The sequence below is a fragment of the Phyllostomus discolor genome, chromosome 12, assembly GCF_004126475.2.
Source record: "Phyllostomus discolor isolate MPI-MPIP mPhyDis1 chromosome 12, mPhyDis1.pri.v3, whole genome shotgun sequence".
NCBI classification, from domain to species: domain Eukaryota; kingdom Metazoa; phylum Chordata; class Mammalia; order Chiroptera; family Phyllostomidae; genus Phyllostomus; species Phyllostomus discolor.
Window position 1 is genome coordinate 25,054,622 of NC_040914.2, and position 18,767 is coordinate 25,073,388.

Here is an 18,767-nt window from a genome sequence, read left to right on the forward strand (position 1 = left end):
AGGCAGTTGTTCTGCAGACTTCTCCGCTCTGCTCAGCTCCAGGGCACCTAGACGAGCGGGACCACAGGCCACACCCGCGCCTCTCTGATTGGGTCTGGTGAGTATTCAAACTCTGATGAGCTCTGCCCCCTCTCGATGGAGGCTTTCTATTGGTAGGTGTTTCTCTGGGGCCCTTCCCTCCACCCCTAGCCTAGCAGGTTCGGTGGGTCGCCCAGGTCCTTAACTTCCAGACCTGTTGGAACCAGTCAGGAGAGGAATGTACTGCTCCATTTTGATTGGTGGCAGGAAGAGGGTTTGAAAAATGGCGGGCCTGACGCTGACTGGCTAGGGCAAAAAGGGGGGGGGGGGGGGGGCGTGGTTGCCCCTAGAGGAGAAGCCCCGCCAGATTTAAGAATACCAAGTCGTGAGCATGGGGGTCGTCCTCAAGGTGGGGGCGGGGGCGGGGGCGACACAGGTTGCTGTTGCTCAGAGAACACAAGCAGCCTGTCCTGCCGCGACCACTGTCCAGGTCCTGTTCCTCCTGTGCCACATCCAAAGCATAATAAAGGGGGAAAGTCTGAGGAGCTTACTCTGCGCACCGGTTACCCTGGCCTGCCCGAAGTCGCTGAGGGTGGGGTGGAACCCAAGGAGGACAGCTGGCGGGGGACCTGGGGAAGGGCGCGGGAGGACAGCAGATCTGGCCTTTCCAGGGGTGCTACAAACCTGCCTGAAAACGTAGGGCGCCCTCGATCCGTGGAGTTTCCCTCGGGAGGTCCCTCCCTCCCTCCCTCCCTGGCCCTTTGTCTCTGGTGTCAAAATAATAAGCTGTTTATTTACAATAAATTGCGTGATTGTAGTGTAACTGTAGTAAATGTAAATATGTATAAATTATGAGATTTAATTTGTAAAGGTATAATTTAAATTTTATAAGTATTAAAATAATTAAAAAACTTACATGACATAAGTCATACATATCAGTTTTACCAATTACACATTTTATTGTATCATATATGGTCTATATTTACGTAAAAATCTACATATGTTAATTTTAGTAATACGTGAAAAATTTATATTGTCTATATGCATTTGTGATGGTGTTAATGTGTTTGTTATATTAATTATATGACATATTTAATATACAAGCTAAATATATGCACACACATAAATTATAGATCTGAAACTTCACACTGTAAAATATGTATTTATAATTGCACATACAGACACATTAATATAGGCCTTTCTTCTGCTTGTTCTAATTAATTCTCCCCATTAGAACTGTGGGACAGAGACCATTTTTACTGATTCCCCGTGTGCATTGAGCCAGCTGCTAGGGGACGTCTGCTGCAGATGCGGTGACCAGGAAATATTTGCTCACCTTTCCTCCAGCTGTCTGCATGCTGTGGTTGTGTCTACATGTCAAATACTTGTATGTATATATATGCACACACATGTAAATTTTAAAATAATCCTTCACCTTGCTCACCGAGCCCCCAACCCCTCCTCTTTGACTCTTTCAGTCTGTCCTGTGTATCTGTGCCTCTGTTTCTATTTTGTTTGTTACATTATTTTGTTCATTAGACTCCACACAGAAGTGAGATCACATGGTGTTTGTCTTTCTCTGACTCTCATAGCCCAGGACACGGCTAGATCCCGGAGCCTGATCCTCAGTGAAGAGCTCCTCAAAACCCCTCTAGACTCAAGTCTCTACTCACCAGCTGTGGTGTGGGGCTTTCTGCATGAGAAGGGTATAGAGCTAACGACTCTAGGGGTTCCTGTGAACAGGGCAGGAAAAGAGTTGATGCCATGTGGGGGCTGCCTGGGGTCCGTTCCACTCAGCATGGCCTCTCTCCACCCTGATCATCAACCCACAGGCCACATCAGTCCATCCCTCAGTCCCAGATGACCCCTCACATTCCTCAGAAATGGGGGGCAGGAGTCATGGAGAGCCCCCTGCTCAGTTCTGCTGAGGGGAAGTGGTCACTCCTCTCACCTCCCACCACCATGCTGCTCCTGAAGCCATGAGTCAACAAGGAATTGATCCTGTGAAACCTAGGAGGACATGGAGGGGGTCAGAGTGTCCCCGATGGACTCTGAGTCCAGGACATCTCAGGCCTGAAAACACTGGGGAAACACATCTTCAACCCTCAAATTCCTGAATGCAATACCCAGCCCTGTCATGGGCCCCTGGACCAAATAATTTTCCAAAAAGGATCAATCATGCATACAAGACACATTTCCTGGAACCCCACCAAGTCTAGCCCAGGAAAAAAGACAGTAAAACACCACCCTGCAGGAGGTGACGCCTGTCTCCTTGAAGGGGGTGTGTCCCCACCTGACCTCTGGGAGTCCACTCCCCACCCAGCCCTGCAGGGACAGCTTTGTGTCCACAACAATGCCAGGCTCAGTGTACAGGCCATCATGGTGTCGACAGTCACCAGGCCTCCAGGGCCCTAAGTCAGCTTTGAAGGTCAAAAGGCATGTGGGCAGAGAGGCAGGGGAGCCACAGGGCTGGGCATGAGGAGGAGGGCAGGGGCCTGAGGACAGAGGACACAGCTGAGGAACAGGGTGCAAAGACCTGAGGCAAACCTGAGGGTGGAGGGATGACGTCCTCAGCTGTCACCTTCAGCTCCAGGATCTCACTGCGCTCAGACCAGAGGGTCCCTTGGCAATACAAGCAGCGATAACTCCTGGTAGTGTCATCACTCATGGCATCGATGTGGAATGTGGCCTCTTTCCCCTGAGAACCATGTTGAGACTTGCTTCTCTCATCCCAGTGAGAAGATCTTATATTCTTCTCCTCCAGACGGAATAGGTCAGCCCAGTCTGGGGCCCAGCACACGATGATCACAGGCTGTCCCTGGCGGATCACAGGTCCCGGCTCAGCCCTGATAGAGGGTTTGGGCAGGAGCCCTGGGAGGAAGCAGAGCAGATCTCAGGGTCCCTCAGGAGGAAGTCACCATATTCACAGTCCCTTATTTTGGGGGTTCACCTCCATGCTTTCAGCAAACGTGCAGAGCTGTGCAACCGTCCCCTTGACCCAGTTTAGAACTTCCCTCTATCCTTTCCCCAAACACCAGCCCCAACACCCAGTCCAGGGGACTGTGAATCCTCATCACTGCAGAATGACACCCCTGACAAAGGCCCCCGAGTTCTGGTCACACATTGGTCTTTATCAGGGTGACACAGAAGGGGTCAGAGCAGAGCAGCTTGGGGTCCTGGATACTACTCCCTGCCAACAGTCACTTTTCAGGGGACAAGGATGCTGGGAGGGTGGAAGAGGGTAAAGGTGATGGGTCACAGATGGAGACAGGGAAGCAGGTGTCTGGGGAGTGACCTGGGCCAGGTCTGAAGGGGAGCTGGTGACACTGTGGCCACCAGTGGGGGCTGCAGAGCTCCACTGGAAGTCAGGGGAGAGGAGGGTGGAGCTCTACCCAGATCTGATCATGTGACCCAAGTGGTTGGGGATTTCCAAACCCAGGGCAATCCTCTGAGCAGCACTCAGCTCTGTTCCCACTGCATTTTCTACCTTCCTTGCAGCCTGTTCTCATTTCTAATATTGAGGGTCTGGAAAGCCCATGTGTGCCACGTGGCTTGGGAGTGGGGAGGAGAGGACTCGTAGACCTGAAACAGGAAGATGGCACCCATGTCACACAAGCCTGACAGAGGCAGGTGCTGGCCAGGGCTCCCCACTCATTAACTCACTCACTCCCTCCCTCATTCTTTCATCTACATCCTAGTTCCTCTCCGTCCGTCTACAGAGGGGCTCCATGTGCCACTGGCCCCACAAACACAGAGACTCACAAACACGAGTCTGGAGGGAAGAGGGAGGACACAGGCTGATGAAGGGATCATGCAAACCCACAGCCACATGCGGTGACATGTACCCAGTGAGTGTGGGAGTCCCGGGACTGATGAGGAGAAGCTGACCTTATCTGGGAGTCTCAGGGGGAGGTGAAAATAGAAGACATCAGCCTGGGAGGAGGTTGAGTTGAGTGAGTAGGACAACACTGTCTGTGGAAGTGAAAGAGGGGCTGGGTCTCCACAGATCAGTGGGTCAGACAGAGTGAGAACAGACCCACCAAGACGGAGAGAGGAGCCTGAGTCTCATACTAGCTGGAGATAAGCCATCAGAGGACTCTAAGAAACATTAATACTTTGCCATAAAACACAACATATATGAAAAAAATAAATTAAAAAATATAAACTTACCCCTCTGCATGTGGATGGACTGGGCCAGGCAGAGCACTGGAAGAGAAGCTGTGGTGAGAAAAAGAACCAGCGCCCGGCCTCCTCCCTGGGCTGCACTCAGAGGCCCTGATGGAGGCAGGGCTCAGCCCCTGAGAATATCCAGCTCCCTCCTCAGCATTCCCTCTGAGCAAAGTCCTTCTTCTTGCCCTGAGTTTCAACAAAGTCCCTGTCCCCTCTCCCAAACTGGTAGTCAGTCTGAACCTGTCCCCACGCCCAGGTACCCACTCAACTTTCCATGGTCAGACTTGGGTCAGGGACAGAGCTCAGGGGTCAGACCCCCCAGGGGGGACTATGAGTCTCCTGAGCTGGAGTCAGGACTCAGAAGGGATGAAACCCCTCCCCAGGCCTCCACCCCTTCAGTCATGGCATGTTATCCCTCCATTCCAGCACTCACCAAGGACCAGGAGGAGGCTGGGATGGGGGCCCATGGCCAGACCTGCAGCCTGCACTGTCCTGGAGCTGCAAAATGAAGGACAGAGCAGCAGCTGGCACAGTGGTCAGGAAGTGTGGGGTCAGGGGTTTTCCGGGAGTTGCTACATCAATGTCCTGGAGCAAAGGGGAAGAGCTAATGCAGATGGTCCTGAGTACAGGTTGAGTACAGTTCCTGTGAGACACTTAGAGACACTGGAGCCCTGCCCAGGGCAGGAGGCTATGTCCATGGCCAGGGCCCAGGGAACATCAGTGGGGCTGAGACGGTGCCCAGAACAGTGGTGGTGCTGCAGCAGTGGCTGATGGCTGTGCTCATCAGGGCTGGATGATGACTGTGGCCCCATCTATGAGACACTGTCTGTGGTCAATGCTGGCACAGGTGCACACAGGTCCACCTTGTCACCTAGACCTTCCTGCACCCACTTTGAAGACAAGACCCTTGGAGGCCCTCTCGTGGGTGCTGGGAGGGGAGGGCAAGATGCTGGATGGTCTCTCTTCTCTAAGTGATGCCGAGAAGACACAACTCTGGTGAGCCTTGGTGTGTTAGGCAGAAAGGACACACCTTCTCAAGAGCAGGTGTGGGGTTTACCTGTGATGCTTCCTGACAGTCACCTTTACAGAGAAAAGGAGCATCTTCCCTTTCTCATTAGCCCCTGTGAATACACTGCACATTCCTAGTACCCCCGATACAAGTGCCCAAATTTCCCTTTCTGTTGGGCAGACAGAGAGCTGCCACCAGAACACCTGCTGACCCTCCTTCTAATGACCGACACAGGTGGCTTCTCTGTCCTGCTCCCTGTGCTGCCTCCTGTCTGACCCATCACCTCCCCACCCAGCCAGCCCCCTCATGGGTCAGCACTTGGCAGACATCCCACTGAACCCTCCCATACACAGCAGGACCCTCACCAGCCCTTGGCCCTGGGCTCTGGGACAGCCTCCTCTGAGGGAGGGGCTCTCACATGCCACCACTTCCTCCTCAGGACACACCACCTGCTGTGGGTCTTGAGGCCCTGTTTCCTGTGTCCCCACATTCTTGTCCCTGACCACAGAGGGCAGCAGTGGGGTTGCTTCTAAAGGAAAGAGCATTTTCTGCATCTTCTTATTGGCCAAATGAGATCATTGGCAGAATGACAGGGGACTTGTGTGAGGCAGCATCTGAAAGGGACAATGCCTCAGAGGTGAGATCCCAGACCCTTTGCCACTGTTCCATGGACTGTATCCAGGTGGGAAAACCACCAACTTCCCTGCTTTTTGTGTTCAGTTGTTGTCCTATGTGAATATCTCTGATACATCTTTGTCAATTGAAGACAAGAGAAACTGAGAGAAACCCAATGTGTCTGGCAATAAGGGGTCAGACAGGTGCAAGACCTGCAGGGCAGGAGATGGCTAGAGGTAGACACGCCCAGAGGAGACATAATGATAAGGGATCTGATGTGCCTTCAGTTCAACCAGTTGATGGTTTCAGATGGAAAGGATCAATATTTTCTCTAAGTTCACCTGCAGGACAGAACAGGGCAGTGGTTGGAGGGAGAGTCCCTGGATACCCCACTAGCTGCTGTGGAGGGGGTACTGAGGGAGCTCAGGTTGGGGACACAGTCCCCAGCAGGGACATGGGTACACGTGAGGACATGTGAGGACACATGGAGGGAACTCAGCAGGCATCTGGGATGGAGGGACATGAGGAGGTACATATGGAGAATCTAGGGTGACTGTGTTGCCTGGTCCTGGACTCATGACCCTCACTGAGAAAACAGGAGCAGACTGATGAGGAGTCAGGTGTGAGTGGGTGAGAACCAGGGGTCCAGTTTTGCATATGTTGGCTCTGAGGAGTCTGGAGATCAGTGTGACGTGCCGGGGGTGTTTGCAGCCATCAGGAGAGATTTGGGAGGGACATCACTCAGATTTAATCACAGTACAGTCCCTCCTGGAACCCACAGGACTTTAGTAAAAGCGGCTCTTGGGATGGTAGGGATTAGAGGTGTAAAAATGAGTCCTCTCCTGGGTGTGGATCACCCAGCACAGTCAGTGAGTGAGTGGCAAGCGAAGACCCAGGGTAAACATGTCCACTGTTTAGTCTCCTTAACTGGGGGTCAAGGTCAGTGTGCTGCAGGGAAAGATTTTGTCTCCTTTGTAACCTACAAACCATCCTGATCCACATGACTCCCAGGGGGCAGCTTCCTTCCTCTGTAGTGGGTGTCACTCAAGTTCCAGGCACCTCCCACCCAGATTTACCATGGCCTTTCTCTATGGGACCTGCCCCTTCCCAGGGTCAGAACAGGTTAGGGGACCTGGACCCTCCTCTGGAGGCTCAGGCCCAGGTGCCCCAGAGTGGGCAGGGCCTGCATGACTGACTCTCTCCCAGGGCCCAGCAGGTCCTGGACTAGAGGCACAACTGAGGTGGGGCCCGGACCCCACCCTGAATGCCACCCCTTTTGTCCCTGGGGTTCTGCCCCTGCATTCCAACTCCCTGAGGCCCAGAAGGGGGGTGGTATTGGGGTCCATAACCAGCCTCTCACTGTCCTCTCTGTCCTTGTCCTCTGGGTGGGAGGACAGGGCCCTACAGGTTGGGAAGTGTGCAGTGGCCACACTGTGGCCTCATTTCCGTGGTCTCAAGGGAAGTGAGTCTGGGTGCCCCCAGGCCCAACTCTAACGTCCCCTCTTTGGGCCCACAGAGGTTTTAGTTTCTAAAAGGTTTTTCTACTGAGATATTTCATAATGGGGCTGAATCTATGTCAATCTAAAAACCTATGGTATTAACTTTATAACAGATGGATAAAGATAGAGATATAAATAAAAGAGAAGTGTATGGAGATACAAAGAGATGATAAATGATAGATTGGTAAAGAATAGACACACAGATGATAGATAAACATGTAGATAGAGATGATGGGTGGGTAGACAGAGAAGTAGAGGACAGGTAGATGGATAGATAAGTAAATGATAGGTAGATGGAAAAATGATAGGTACATGGATACATATGTACCATAAATACATACATACATACTTAGATACATAGATACTTATATAGCTACATGGATACATAGATAAATATATAGATTGAAAGTTACATAGATAAATATATAGATCAATGTTTACATAGAAAGACACACAGCCCTGGCTGGCGTAGCTCAGTGGATTGAGCGTGGGCTGGGAACCAAAGTGTCCCAGGTTCGATTCCCAGCCAGGGTACATTCCTGCGTTGCAAGCCAGAACCCCCAGCAACCTCACATTGATGTTTCTCTCTCTCTCTCTCTATCTCCCTCCCTTCCCTCTCTAAAAATAAATAAAATCTTAAAAAAAAAAAAGAAAAACACACAGACACTTCAATACATAGATAGTAACATAGACACATAAAGACTTAGGTACATAGATAGGCACTTAGACACAGAGAGAAATACACAGACAGCATAAGCAGGGAAACTTATTGGCTTGGCTTCTGGTCCTCACAGGCTGACCATCCCCAACAATACACTTACGCAAACACTTCGGTTTCCCACGTGCAGAAGGTGAACCATACAACTCTCTTGAGACCTTTATGTTATTACTGGAGGGGCACAGAGAGGAGAGTGGCACTGGAAGGACACTCATTCATCCCTCTCATGCTCTCCAGGGCAGGTGGTAGCCTGCTCAGGCACGATGCCCCTGTCTCTGTGCCCCTGTGTGTCCTGTGTCCCTGAGCTGTCTGTGCTCTGCACACACCTGCCTCCCAGCTGGCTCCAGCAACTCCTAAACTAAAAGCCCCTAATTCTACAGAAGCAAATGCACCAAGGAATCAGTCATGTTGCCCAAAGGTTTGTGGGAGGAGCTTCATGGAAGGTTGTGTTTGCAAAGAACCAGTTGGATCTGGGGGCTGGAGTTCCAACTGGATGCTGTGGGCGTCTCTAGGTCATCTATGACACAGACCACAGGCACTGTGTGTAGAGAAGGTGGACTCCTAGCCTCTGCCCGTCACTATAGGGAGTCGCATGATTCTGACCTCACAGGGGAGGGCCCAGCCCCAAGAGGGGGAGAATCAGGACCTGAAGGGAAAGACCTGACACTTCTCAGGGGCACAGCCCAGAGAGGGGCTGCTGGGCTATAGCACCAGGCAGGCAGTCTCCCAGGAAGAGCTGGGGTCAGTGGGAAGGGGCTTCCTCATTGTCCTGGGTCAGCCAGGTGAGGTCTGATAGAGAAGAGATGTCTGCAAGGCTGGCTGTCATGTCCTCCTGGACGGGGTGGGGCTCAGCCTCTCCAAGGGCACAAACCTGAGGCTCACCCCAGACCTTACGCTCACACCCAGGGGGCACCCAGTCCTGTGGTCCCTGCTGCTTAAGAAGAGCCTCAGGCTCTGGAAGTGCACCATCCCTCCGGACACCAAGGCTCATGTGTATTATGATCCTGGGCCTCAACCCTACCCTCCCTGTGCCCCATGTTCCCGAGCCCCAGTCACCCAGCACCTGCAGGAAACAGAAGGTCAGACCACGGGTTCTGCCCTGGGGAAGAACCCAGGAGGTGAACCTGAGGATTCAGGGTGGTGTGGCCACAGCAGTCGGTGTCCTGGTGTGCTGCAGGGAACTGGCGTCTGTGGTCAGAATTACAGCACCGGCTCTCCTCGAGCTCCAGCGTGCAGACGGGAGACAGTGGGATGTGCAGGTTCTATGACCTGTGAGCCTGTTCCTCTACTGAATCCGTCCTTACTCTCCTGCATCTCTAGGTAACATACATACCAGACCCTACTGGTTCTGTGTCCTGGAGAGCCCAGACTATGCACTAATCGACAAAAACTAACAAGGAGATGAGACGGAAAGACAGAAATTCAACACATGATATAACGCCAAAGAAATAAAGATAAAAATAGAGAATTGGAAAGCAAATTCCTAGGGGAAAATTACCCCTGAGTAGAAATGGCACAGGAAAGATCAGCACAATTTAAATTGAGGAGAAAGGCTGCACATCCACCCTCTCTGAGCCAGGACAGAAACCTCCTGGCTACTGAGATGTTTTCCTCTCCTGAGGTCAGAGGTAGCCGACCTTGGGCAAGTTAGCAGTATTTCAGTGCATAGTTTTTAAAAAACAAGTCAGAGGAAAGACTGCAGGTATTATGGAGGGTTTGAATATGTTGATGTTTCATAGAACTAAAGTAGCAATTGCACATTTAAAAGGGCTGGCTGAGTTTTGGTTGAACTTTTAAAATATTCTTTTAATATGGAATAGCATTTTTAATACCAGGTCTGTAACAGGCATGCAAGTTTCTTCTTTTTCCTATTAAAAAAAGAAAGCAAAAAAATTAATAAAAACCGCTAAATTATCTGAAGGAGACACTCGGGCCCCCTAGAGGTCCTCAGGGTAAAGACTCCTTTTAACCTGATGAGGCAGCCGGTTTGACCCATAGCTGCTGGGTCTGCTGAAACCAGATAGGCAACATTAGCAGGGTCTCTGGAAACTGTTGCACAGCATTAGCTGGGTCTCTCAAAACTGCTAGGCAAAATTAGTTGGATCTCTGGAAACTGCTGGACATTGGTTAGTTCTATGGAAATTGCCTGACAACATTAGCTGGGTCTCTGGAACAGCCAGGTACCAGTAGCTGCGTCTCTGGAAACAAGAGTTACAACTGTGCTTCACCAAGCTGGTTGGTTGTAGGAGGAGCAACCGGGTTAGTGAACCTCCTGCTTCTTCAGTAGGGGTCCCCAAAGTCCAGGTCTTGCCTCCAGCAAAAATGTGTTGATGACTTTCAGGAGGGAGATAGTTTAATAGGGAAGTCCTCCAAGTGGCTGCTACCAGCCTCTGCAAGAGTGGCATCCTGTGTCTTGAGGTGCAGAGGCCAGGTGGTCCTGAAGTCAGTGTCTGGAGAGGTCTGCATACACGCTGGACTCAGCTGTGGGCTCCATGGGTTGTGGGGTCTCGGTGTGAGCTGCTCTCCGTGTGAGGGCCCACTGGTCCAGCTGGGCATATGTTACCTCCTGGGGGTCTCCTGCAGCAGTGCTCTGAGGGACACACCCAAGCTAAGTTAGTGTGGCTCAGGCTGAGGGTGGGGGTTATAGGAAGGAAAGACTGGGAAGACAGCTTCCATGTGGCCCCTGTCATCCCTCCTCCCGAATCTCCATTGTTTCCATTGTGTGGCCTCCTTCCACGCAGAGTCAGAGAGAGTCTGTGTGACCCCCAGAACATGGCACAAGTGAGGTCATGTAGTCTCCAAGGAGGGGCCACAAAAGATAGTGTGGCTTCCCCACATCCACTTCAGGATCCCACCCTCTGGGGAGACTACCTGCCATGGAGGAGCCCACCTGCCTGCAGAGGAACTGAGGCCTTCCACCCACAGTCCCGTGGGGGTGCCACCCTAAACATGGACCATGAAGCCCTAGTCATCTGCACAGCAACCTCATGAGAGTCCCTGAGCCAGCACCACCCAGCATGTTGCATCTGCTTCCAAATCCTCACCCAGGACGTTGGGATGGTTTTGTGAACCTGTTAAAGTGGGGGTGCTCTGTTACCCAGAAACCAGTGGCTAATACAAGGACTCACTGGGCTGTGCATGTCTTCATTTTCCTCAGGAAGTGCATCCACTGTGGTGGCCACATCTGTAGGGGAGAGAACAGTGGTCAGCTCTTGGGGGTGGACCTTTGAAGCCAAATGTGCCTGAGAACTCACAGGGTCAGATTTCATACCCTCCTCCTCCAGAAGAGCCCATAATGTTCCCAGACACCCTCCCACACTCACTGCTTCTGGAATGGCACTGAATGTGCATTTCCCTTCTCCCAAGAGGCCCCCTCTCCTTGTCCCTTTACCTGCTGGGCTCTCTGTGATGTCAGCTGTTGGGCTGAGCCTGAGGAGAGAGAACAGGTGAGCATGGGGGGCACCTGGAGGCAGAGAAGTGGAAAAGGGGGTGTATGGTCACCCCCCAGGGGGCCTCACCTCTCCTGGGGTCTTGGCTCCTCACCCTTGCTGCTGGGGGGCCCTAAAGACAGTCAGGGGTGTGAATTAGGAGGGAGGCTGTCTTCCCAGCACCCCAAATGCTTTCCCACATGACCCCACCCTGACCCTGAGACTTACCAGGTTTTTTCTGACGCTGACGGTGGACTAAGAGGAAGGCCAGGAGGAGGAGACAAAGCAGAGAGGCCACACAGATCCCGACAAGAATATAAAGAAGCTCTGGTGACAGAACTGGGTGAGCAGAGAAAATGGAACCAAGGTGTCAGCAGCGTGCATTTACTGAGCACCTACTGCATACCATGCCTGCGCTGGGGGCTTGGCATGTTCACACCCACGTAGATAATCTCTCACATGCCTCACAGTCCTGCCACACCGAGATGATCACTCCCATTTTACAAAACCGGGGTCCTGAGTGAGGACGTTGGGTCCTCTTTCCACAGGACGATGAAAGGACTGGAATGTGATGAACGCCGAACCCCATTCTTTCTCCCTCCCCCAAGAGGCACGCTCCAGGTCCATGGCCCTCTGACTCCACCACTCACTGCTGGTCTTAGTGTCCGGGGAATTTGTCTGCGTGTGTCCTAGGAGTGAGGAATCAGGAGGATATGCATCAAAGGCCAGAGCCGGGCAGAGGGGACTCTGAGTGTCCCCAGACCCCACCCAGGGGGTCTCCCTGCCTCTGGGACTCTCACCTGTTCCCTCCAATGCTGCTCTGCTGGTGGAACTTTCTGTGGGGATGGAAATACCGTATGTCAGTCCTGTCCAAATTGGTAACCGCGTGTTATTGAATCCACTGATATTGAAGTTAAAGAACTGTAAAAGCCAGGGCCTCCGCTGCACTAGCCACATTTCAAAGGCTCAGTGGCCACACCTGGCTAATGACGTGCTCACTGGATGGAGCAGATGAAATACCGTATTCCCTTCCCACAGCGGGAGAAAGCCAAGCCGCTGCCCTCTTGCTGCCGGAAGCGCCAAAGCCAGCGGGTCAGTGGATGAAGCACTGGACAGGGTCTGAGTTTGGCGCATGCGCTATATGTCCCTCACCAGTCCCAGCTTCCTCCTCTGCGCATGCGCATCACCACTCAGGTCCCAGGCGGTCAGACTGAGGTTCTGGGTTTGGTCCAGGCCCAGGGAGCGCGTCCCTTGTTCCCTCGCAGGAACTGTCGCCCCGCCCCTGCCGGAGACTGAGTCATCACTACCCTTTAGGAAGGTAAAAAGCTTCACTTCCCAGAGAGTGCCTCGCTCAGCACCTGTGACGTCCACGATCCAGGACCCACCGGCCGTTCTGCACGCCCCTGCCTGAGCTCACCTGGGTGACGTTCACCTCGATTTAAATTCCATGTGCATGCGGTGTATGTATGATACGTGTAATTGCATGAGGTGTTTATTTATAATAAATCACATGATTGAAGTATAATTGTAGCAGATGTAAATATGTATAAATTACGTGATTTAACTTATATAGGTATAATTTAAATTATATGAATGTTTAAAAATAAATCATTTAAAAAACTTATATGACATAAGTCATATATATCAATTTTACCAATTACACATTCTATTGTATCATATATGGTCTATATTTACGTAAAAATCTACATATGTTAATTTTAGTAATATGGGAAAAATTTATAATGTCTATATACATTTGTGATGATGTTAATATGTTCATTATATTAATTATATGACATATATTTAATATACAATCTAAATATATGCACTGACATAAATTATAGATCTGAAACTTCACACTGTAAATTACATATTTATATTTGCACATGCAGACACATTAATATAGGCCTTTCTTCTGTTTGTTCTAATTAATTCTCCCCATTAGAACTAGGGTGACAGGAACCGTTTCTACTGATTCCCCGTGTGCACCGAGCCCGCCGCTAGGGGGCGTCTGCTGCAGACGCAGTGACCAGGAACTATGTGCTCAATGTGGTGGTTAAGAGCTTGTCCCTCTGTCCCTGTCCCGCGGGAACGGACTTCAGCGCCCTGCCCTGTGTAATGACCTCCCTGTCCCCGCAGCAGCACTGTGCTCAGGACTCTCCCAGAGCGGAGTCTCTGCCTCTAGGTGACTAAGTCGCTCTTCAGGTACAACTGTCATGAGGTCGCTTCTCTCCTAGGGTCCAAGTTTGGAATCTGAGCTGTCAGTCCCCCGTCCCCGTGTCTCTCTGTCCCTCTGTCCCTCTGTCTTGCAAGGTAGTACGACTCTGCCCACAAGGGGGTGGTGCAGAGCTGTGAACAAACCCTGGGGCCTGGGTTCTGTCTACCCTGGGCTGCTCCTGCCTCTTCATAACCTTGTGTCTTTAGGCAAGAAACTTGAGCTTTGTTTCTGCAGATTTTAAAAAGTGAGGCTGTTAGAGGTCAGACAAGCACCCCCCGCCAACTGTCAGTGGTGGGCAGGAAATGCTGCCACAGAGCCTGACACCGAGTTCGTCCACCCTGCCAGTGAAGTTGTCCCAGTCACCAACGTTAGTGCCGCCCTGTGTGTGCCAGCCCCTTGCCATGGTCTGTTCTTAAACTTGAACTTATTGGGGTGAAATTGGTTAATAAAACCATACAGGTTTCAAGTGCATGCCTCAATGGAACATCATCTGCACACTGCATTGTGTGCCTGTCACCCAAAGTAAAGTCTCTTTTTGTCTCCAGTGACCTTGCCTTCCTGCCTCCTTCCACCTCCCATACCTCCTTTCCCTCTGGCTGTCTGCATGCCGTGGTTGTGTCTACATCTCAAATACATATATGTATATATACACACATATATGTAAATTTTAAAATAATCCTTCACCTTGCTCACCCAGCCCCCAACCCCCTCCCCTCTGACAGCTGTCATTCTGTTCTGTGTATCTGTGCCTCTGTTTCTATTTTGTTTGTTACATTATTTTGTTCATTAGACTCCACACAGAAGTGAGATCATACAGTATTTGTCTTTCTCTGACTCTCCTAGCCCAGGGCAGAGGGCTGGACCCCGGAGCCTGATCTCCAGTGAAGAGCCCCCCAAAACCCCTCTAGACTGAAGTCTCTACTCACCAGGTGTGGTGGGGGGCTTTGTGCATGAGAAGGGGGTGGAGCTGACAACTCTGGGGGTTCCTGTGAACAGGGCAGGAGAAGAGTTAATGCCATGTGGGGGCTGCCTGGGTCTGTCCCACCTGATCCCCTGGCCCCACTCCATCCTGATCATCCACCCACAGGCCACATTAGTCCATCCTTCAGTCCCAGAAGACCCCTCACATTCCTGAGAAATGGGGGGCAGGAGTCATGGAGAGGTCCCTGCTCGGTTCTGCTGAGGGGAAGTGGTCACTGTTTCACCTCCCACCACCATGCTGCTCCAGACCGCATGAGTCAGCAAGGAATTGATCCTCTGAAACCCAGGAGGATATGGAGGAGGTCACAGTGTCCCCAGTGGACTCTGGGTCCAAGACATCTCAGGCCTGAACACACCGGTGATGGACAGCTTCAACCCCCAAATTCTGCAAAGCAACATCCAGACCTGGTCATGGCTCCTGGACCCCATGAGTTTCCAAAAAGGATCAATCATGCATACAGGACACATTACCTGTGGCCCCATCGAGTCTGGCCCAGGAAAAAGGACAGTAAAACACCATCCTAGAGGGTGTGACACCTGTCTCCTTGAAGGGGGCTGTCCCCACCTGACCTCTGGGAGTCCACTCCCCACCCAGCCCTGCAGGGACAGCTCTGTGTCCACAATGCCGGGCTCAGTGTCCAGGTCATCGTGGTTTCAGAAAGGGTCCAGTACTCCAGGGTCCTGAGCCAGGGGTGAAGGTCAAAGGATATGAGTGCAGAGGGGCAGGGGAGCCACAGGGCTGGGGGCCAGCAGGAGGGAAGGGGCCTGGGACAGAGGACATAGCTGGGGACAGAGTGCAGGGACCTGGGGCAAACCTGACAGTGGAATGTAGTTTTCCTCATCTGCAACCTTCAGCTCCAGGGGCTTACTGAGCTCAGACCAGCCAAGCTTTTGGTGATAGCGGCACCAATAACTCCTGGCAGTGTCATCACTCACTGCACTGATGCAGAATCTGGCCTCTGCCCTCTGTGAGCCATGTTGAGAAGTGATTTTCTGATCCCAATAAACAGGTGTATTCTCCAGACGGAATAGGTCAGCCCCAGCTGGGCCCTGGCACACGATGGTCACAGGCTGTCCCCGATGGATCACAGGTCCCGGCTCGGCACTGATGGAGGGTTTGGGAAAGGTCCCTGGGAGGAAGCAGAGCAGATCTCAGGGTCCCTCAGGAGGAAGTCACCACACTCACAGTCCCCTGTTTTCTGGGTTCTCTTCCATGTTTTTAGCAAACTTGCAGAGCTGTGCGACCATCCCCTCAATCCAGTTTAGAACTTCCCACCATCCTTTCCCCAAACACCAACCCCCCATGCCCACTCCAGTGACTGTGAATCCTCATCACTGCAGAGTCACCCCCCTGACACAGGACCCCCGAGTCGTGGTCACAAGTTGTGATTTTCTCAGGGTGACATGGAGGGGTCAGAGTACGCTGGGGTCCTGGGTACATCTCTCTGCCCACGGCCACTTTCTAGGAGACAGAGACTCTAGAAGGGAGGCATAGGGTGACAGTGTCAGGTCACATGTGGGGACAGGGAAACAGGAGTCTGAGATGTGGGAGTGACCTGGGCTGGGTCTGAAGGGCAGCTGGTGACACTGTGGGGACAAATGGGAACTGCAGAGCTCCACTGGAAGTCTACTTGGGGGTGGAGCTCCACACAAATCTGGTCACATGACCCCAGTGGGTGGGGATTCCAGAATCCAGGGCAATCTTCTGAACATCACTGATCTCTATTCTCACTGCATTTTCTACCTTCCATGCAGCCTATTCCCATTCTAGTATTGAGGGTCCTGAAGCCCCATGTGCCACGTGTCTGGGGAGGGGGGAAGAGGGGGCTCATAGCCCTGAAACAGAAAGATGGCACCCACATCACTGTAGCCCCACAGAGGCAGGCACTGGCAGAGGCTCCCCACCAGTTCACTCACTCCCTCCTTCGCTCATTCTTTCATCCACATCCTAGTTCCTCTCCATCCATCTACAGAGGGGCTCCATGTGCCACTGGCCCCACAAACACGAGTCTCACACACAAGGACCTGCCTGCTCATCTGCAGGGAAGAGGGAGCACAGTGGCTGATGAAGGGATTGTGCAAACCCACAGCCACACTTATAGGCATGTACTCCAATGAGTGTGGGATGCTCAAAGCTGACGAGGGACAGCTGACCTCTTCTGGGAGACACAGAGGAGAGGCACTGAGCTGAGATCCAACTGCCAAGTGTGAACCAGCCCAGTGAGAGGTAACGTCAGCCTGGGAGGGATAGGAATCGAGTGAGGGAGACAACAGTGTCTGTGGAAGTGAAAGAAAGGCTGTGTCTCTGCAGATCAGTGGGTCAGACAGCGTGAGAACAAACCCATCCAGACAGAGAGAGGGGCCTGGGTGTCCTCCTGGCTGAAGATAAGCCATCACAGGACTTTAAGGAATATTAATACTTTGTCAGAAAACACAACATACATGAAAAATGGAATTTTAAAAAGTAGACTTACTGTTCTGCATGTGGATGGTCTGGGCCAGGCAGAGCACTGGAAGAGAGCTGTGGTGAGAAAAATGCCCAATGCCCGGCCTCCTCCCGGGGCTGCACTCAGGGGCCCTGATGGAGGCAGGGCTCAGCCCGCTGAGAATGTCCAGCTCCCTCCTCAGCATTCCCTCTGAGCACAGCCCTTCTTCTGGCTCTGAGTTTCAGCAAAGCCCCAATCCCCTCTCCCAACAGGTTCTCAGTCTGAACCTGTCCCCACACTCAGGTACCAGCTTCTAGGACTCAACCTTCCATGGTCAGACTTGGGTCAGGGCCAGAGCTGAGGGGTCAGACTCCCGGGAGGAACCAGGAGTCTCCTGGGCAGGAGTCAGGACTCAAAAGGGACAAAGACACCTCCCCTAGCTTCCACCCCTTTATCCCAGGAGGCTGTCCCTGCAATTCAGGACTCACCAAGGACCCAGAGGCAGGTGGGACAGGGACCCATGGCCAGCCCTGCAGCAGGCATCGACCTGGAGCCAGAGGGTGAAGGACAGAGACAGCAGCTGGCACTGTGGACAGGAAGTATTGGTGGGGGCCCGTCCCGGGGTTGTTGCATCAACGTCTTTGTACAAAGGGGAAGATGTCTTTCCAGTCCTCTCCACATTTCTCACTAAGGAGACAGGGGAGGCCCTTGGCTTCCAAAACTATTTCCTCCCCCTCCATGCTTGGGTGAGTCTGAACTGATCTCCAGAGGACCCCCTGAGTGTGGACTTGACTTTATTTTACAGGACAAGGCAGAGCATGGATTTGTTCAACCAGCTGCCATAAATTTCAGTTCCAGCTCCACAAACGAATGTGGCACCATTTCACACCAACATGGATTCATGTATAAAATGGGAAGCCTGAAATCCCCCTCCATGCATTTAATGTTAAGCTACATGTTAAATTCCAGAGAGGGAGTCGGTGCAGTAAATATGTGCTGTTAACGCCAGTTCCCTTCCCATCTTTCCCCCCCAATGCCTCCCCCACCACTGTGGCCCTGGAAACAGGAGAGGGCAGGCTGCCCCATCAGCAGATGCAAAACCCTAAAGGGATTGAGCCCCTTTAAACCCCTTAAAGGGAGAGAGGCTGCAGGAGCCATTCCTGGGGAGGGAGGGCACATGGGGCCCCCAGCTGGGTGCTGGGAGGAAGGGCAGGAGCAGGAATGGGAAGGTGTTTGTACTTCTCCCGGCTACAATGGCAATTATACTGCATATAAATGCAACAAATCATTACATTATATAACTTTAACTTACACAGTATTTTATGTCAATTATATTTTGATTTTTTAAAAAGGTGAGTCTTCATCAGAATACTTGGAGTATCCCTAAAGTACTCCGGCAGGGGCCCTGATGCTGGCCAGTCCTCCTCCTGGGACTGGGATGGGTTCATGAGCCCCAAGGACAGACCTGGGTTCTGGAGCTCAATTCTGCCCCCAGCTGCACGTTGCAGCCCAGGATCTTGCCCTCACACACAGAGTGGTCACCCAGATCTCCACTGGCCCCATGTTTCTGAGTGTCCCCAGCTGGCTCAGCCAAACAGGAGTATCTGCCATGGGGTGGGTCTGCAGGACAGAGTGATCCTAGAAAGCCCGGGAGTCTCTGCTTCTTGGTGTTCCCAGGAGACCCA

The 18,767-nt window shown here is 52.1% G+C and overlaps 2 protein-coding genes across 4 annotated transcripts in view; both read right to left on the reverse strand.

Annotated features, from left to right (window-relative positions):
- Positions 1–4,812, reverse strand: part of LOC114510690 (leukocyte-associated immunoglobulin-like receptor 1) — a 137,102-nt gene extending 132,290 nt beyond the window's left edge. Inside the window, exons 1-2 of the mRNA XM_036012661.1 lie at positions 4,622–4,812; positions 4,189–4,224 (exon numbers count right to left, since the gene is read on the reverse strand). Coding sequence (XP_035868554.1) covers positions 4,189–4,224; positions 4,622–4,655 — 70 coding nt within the window. The 5' untranslated portion in view covers positions 4,656–4,812. The remainder of the gene's footprint in view (positions 1–4,188; positions 4,225–4,621) is intronic.
- A 5,014-nt stretch (positions 4,813–9,826) lies between these two features.
- On the reverse strand, positions 9,827–17,947 carry LOC114510694 (leukocyte-associated immunoglobulin-like receptor 1). 3 transcript variants are annotated; one of them, XR_004900145.1, is made up of 9 exons: positions 17,571–17,947; positions 17,131–17,166; positions 14,602–15,786; positions 12,258–12,293; positions 11,686–12,146; positions 11,548–11,590; positions 11,421–11,458; positions 11,158–11,213; positions 9,827–10,619 (listed from the first exon to the last, which is right to left on the reverse strand). XR_004900145.1 is itself a non-coding variant. In XM_036012664.1 (7 exons), exons 1-7 carry the CDS (start codon positions 12,412–12,414, stop codon positions 10,473–10,475), a joined length of 591 nt encoding a protein of 196 aa, XP_035868557.1. In that variant the 5' UTR covers positions 12,415–12,501; the 3' UTR covers positions 9,917–10,472. The 3 variants fall into 3 exon arrangements, 2 of the variants coding, with proteins under 2 accessions (XP_035868556.1, XP_035868557.1); XM_036012664.1 differs by lacking the exons at positions 14,602–15,786; positions 17,131–17,166; positions 17,571–17,947 and having other exon boundaries at positions 9,917–10,619; positions 11,686–11,796; positions 12,108–12,146; positions 12,258–12,501; XM_036012663.1 differs by lacking the exons at positions 14,602–15,786; positions 17,131–17,166; positions 17,571–17,947 and having other exon boundaries at positions 9,916–10,619; positions 11,686–11,796; positions 12,108–12,506.
- Positions 17,948–18,767: the final 820 nt, after the last annotated feature.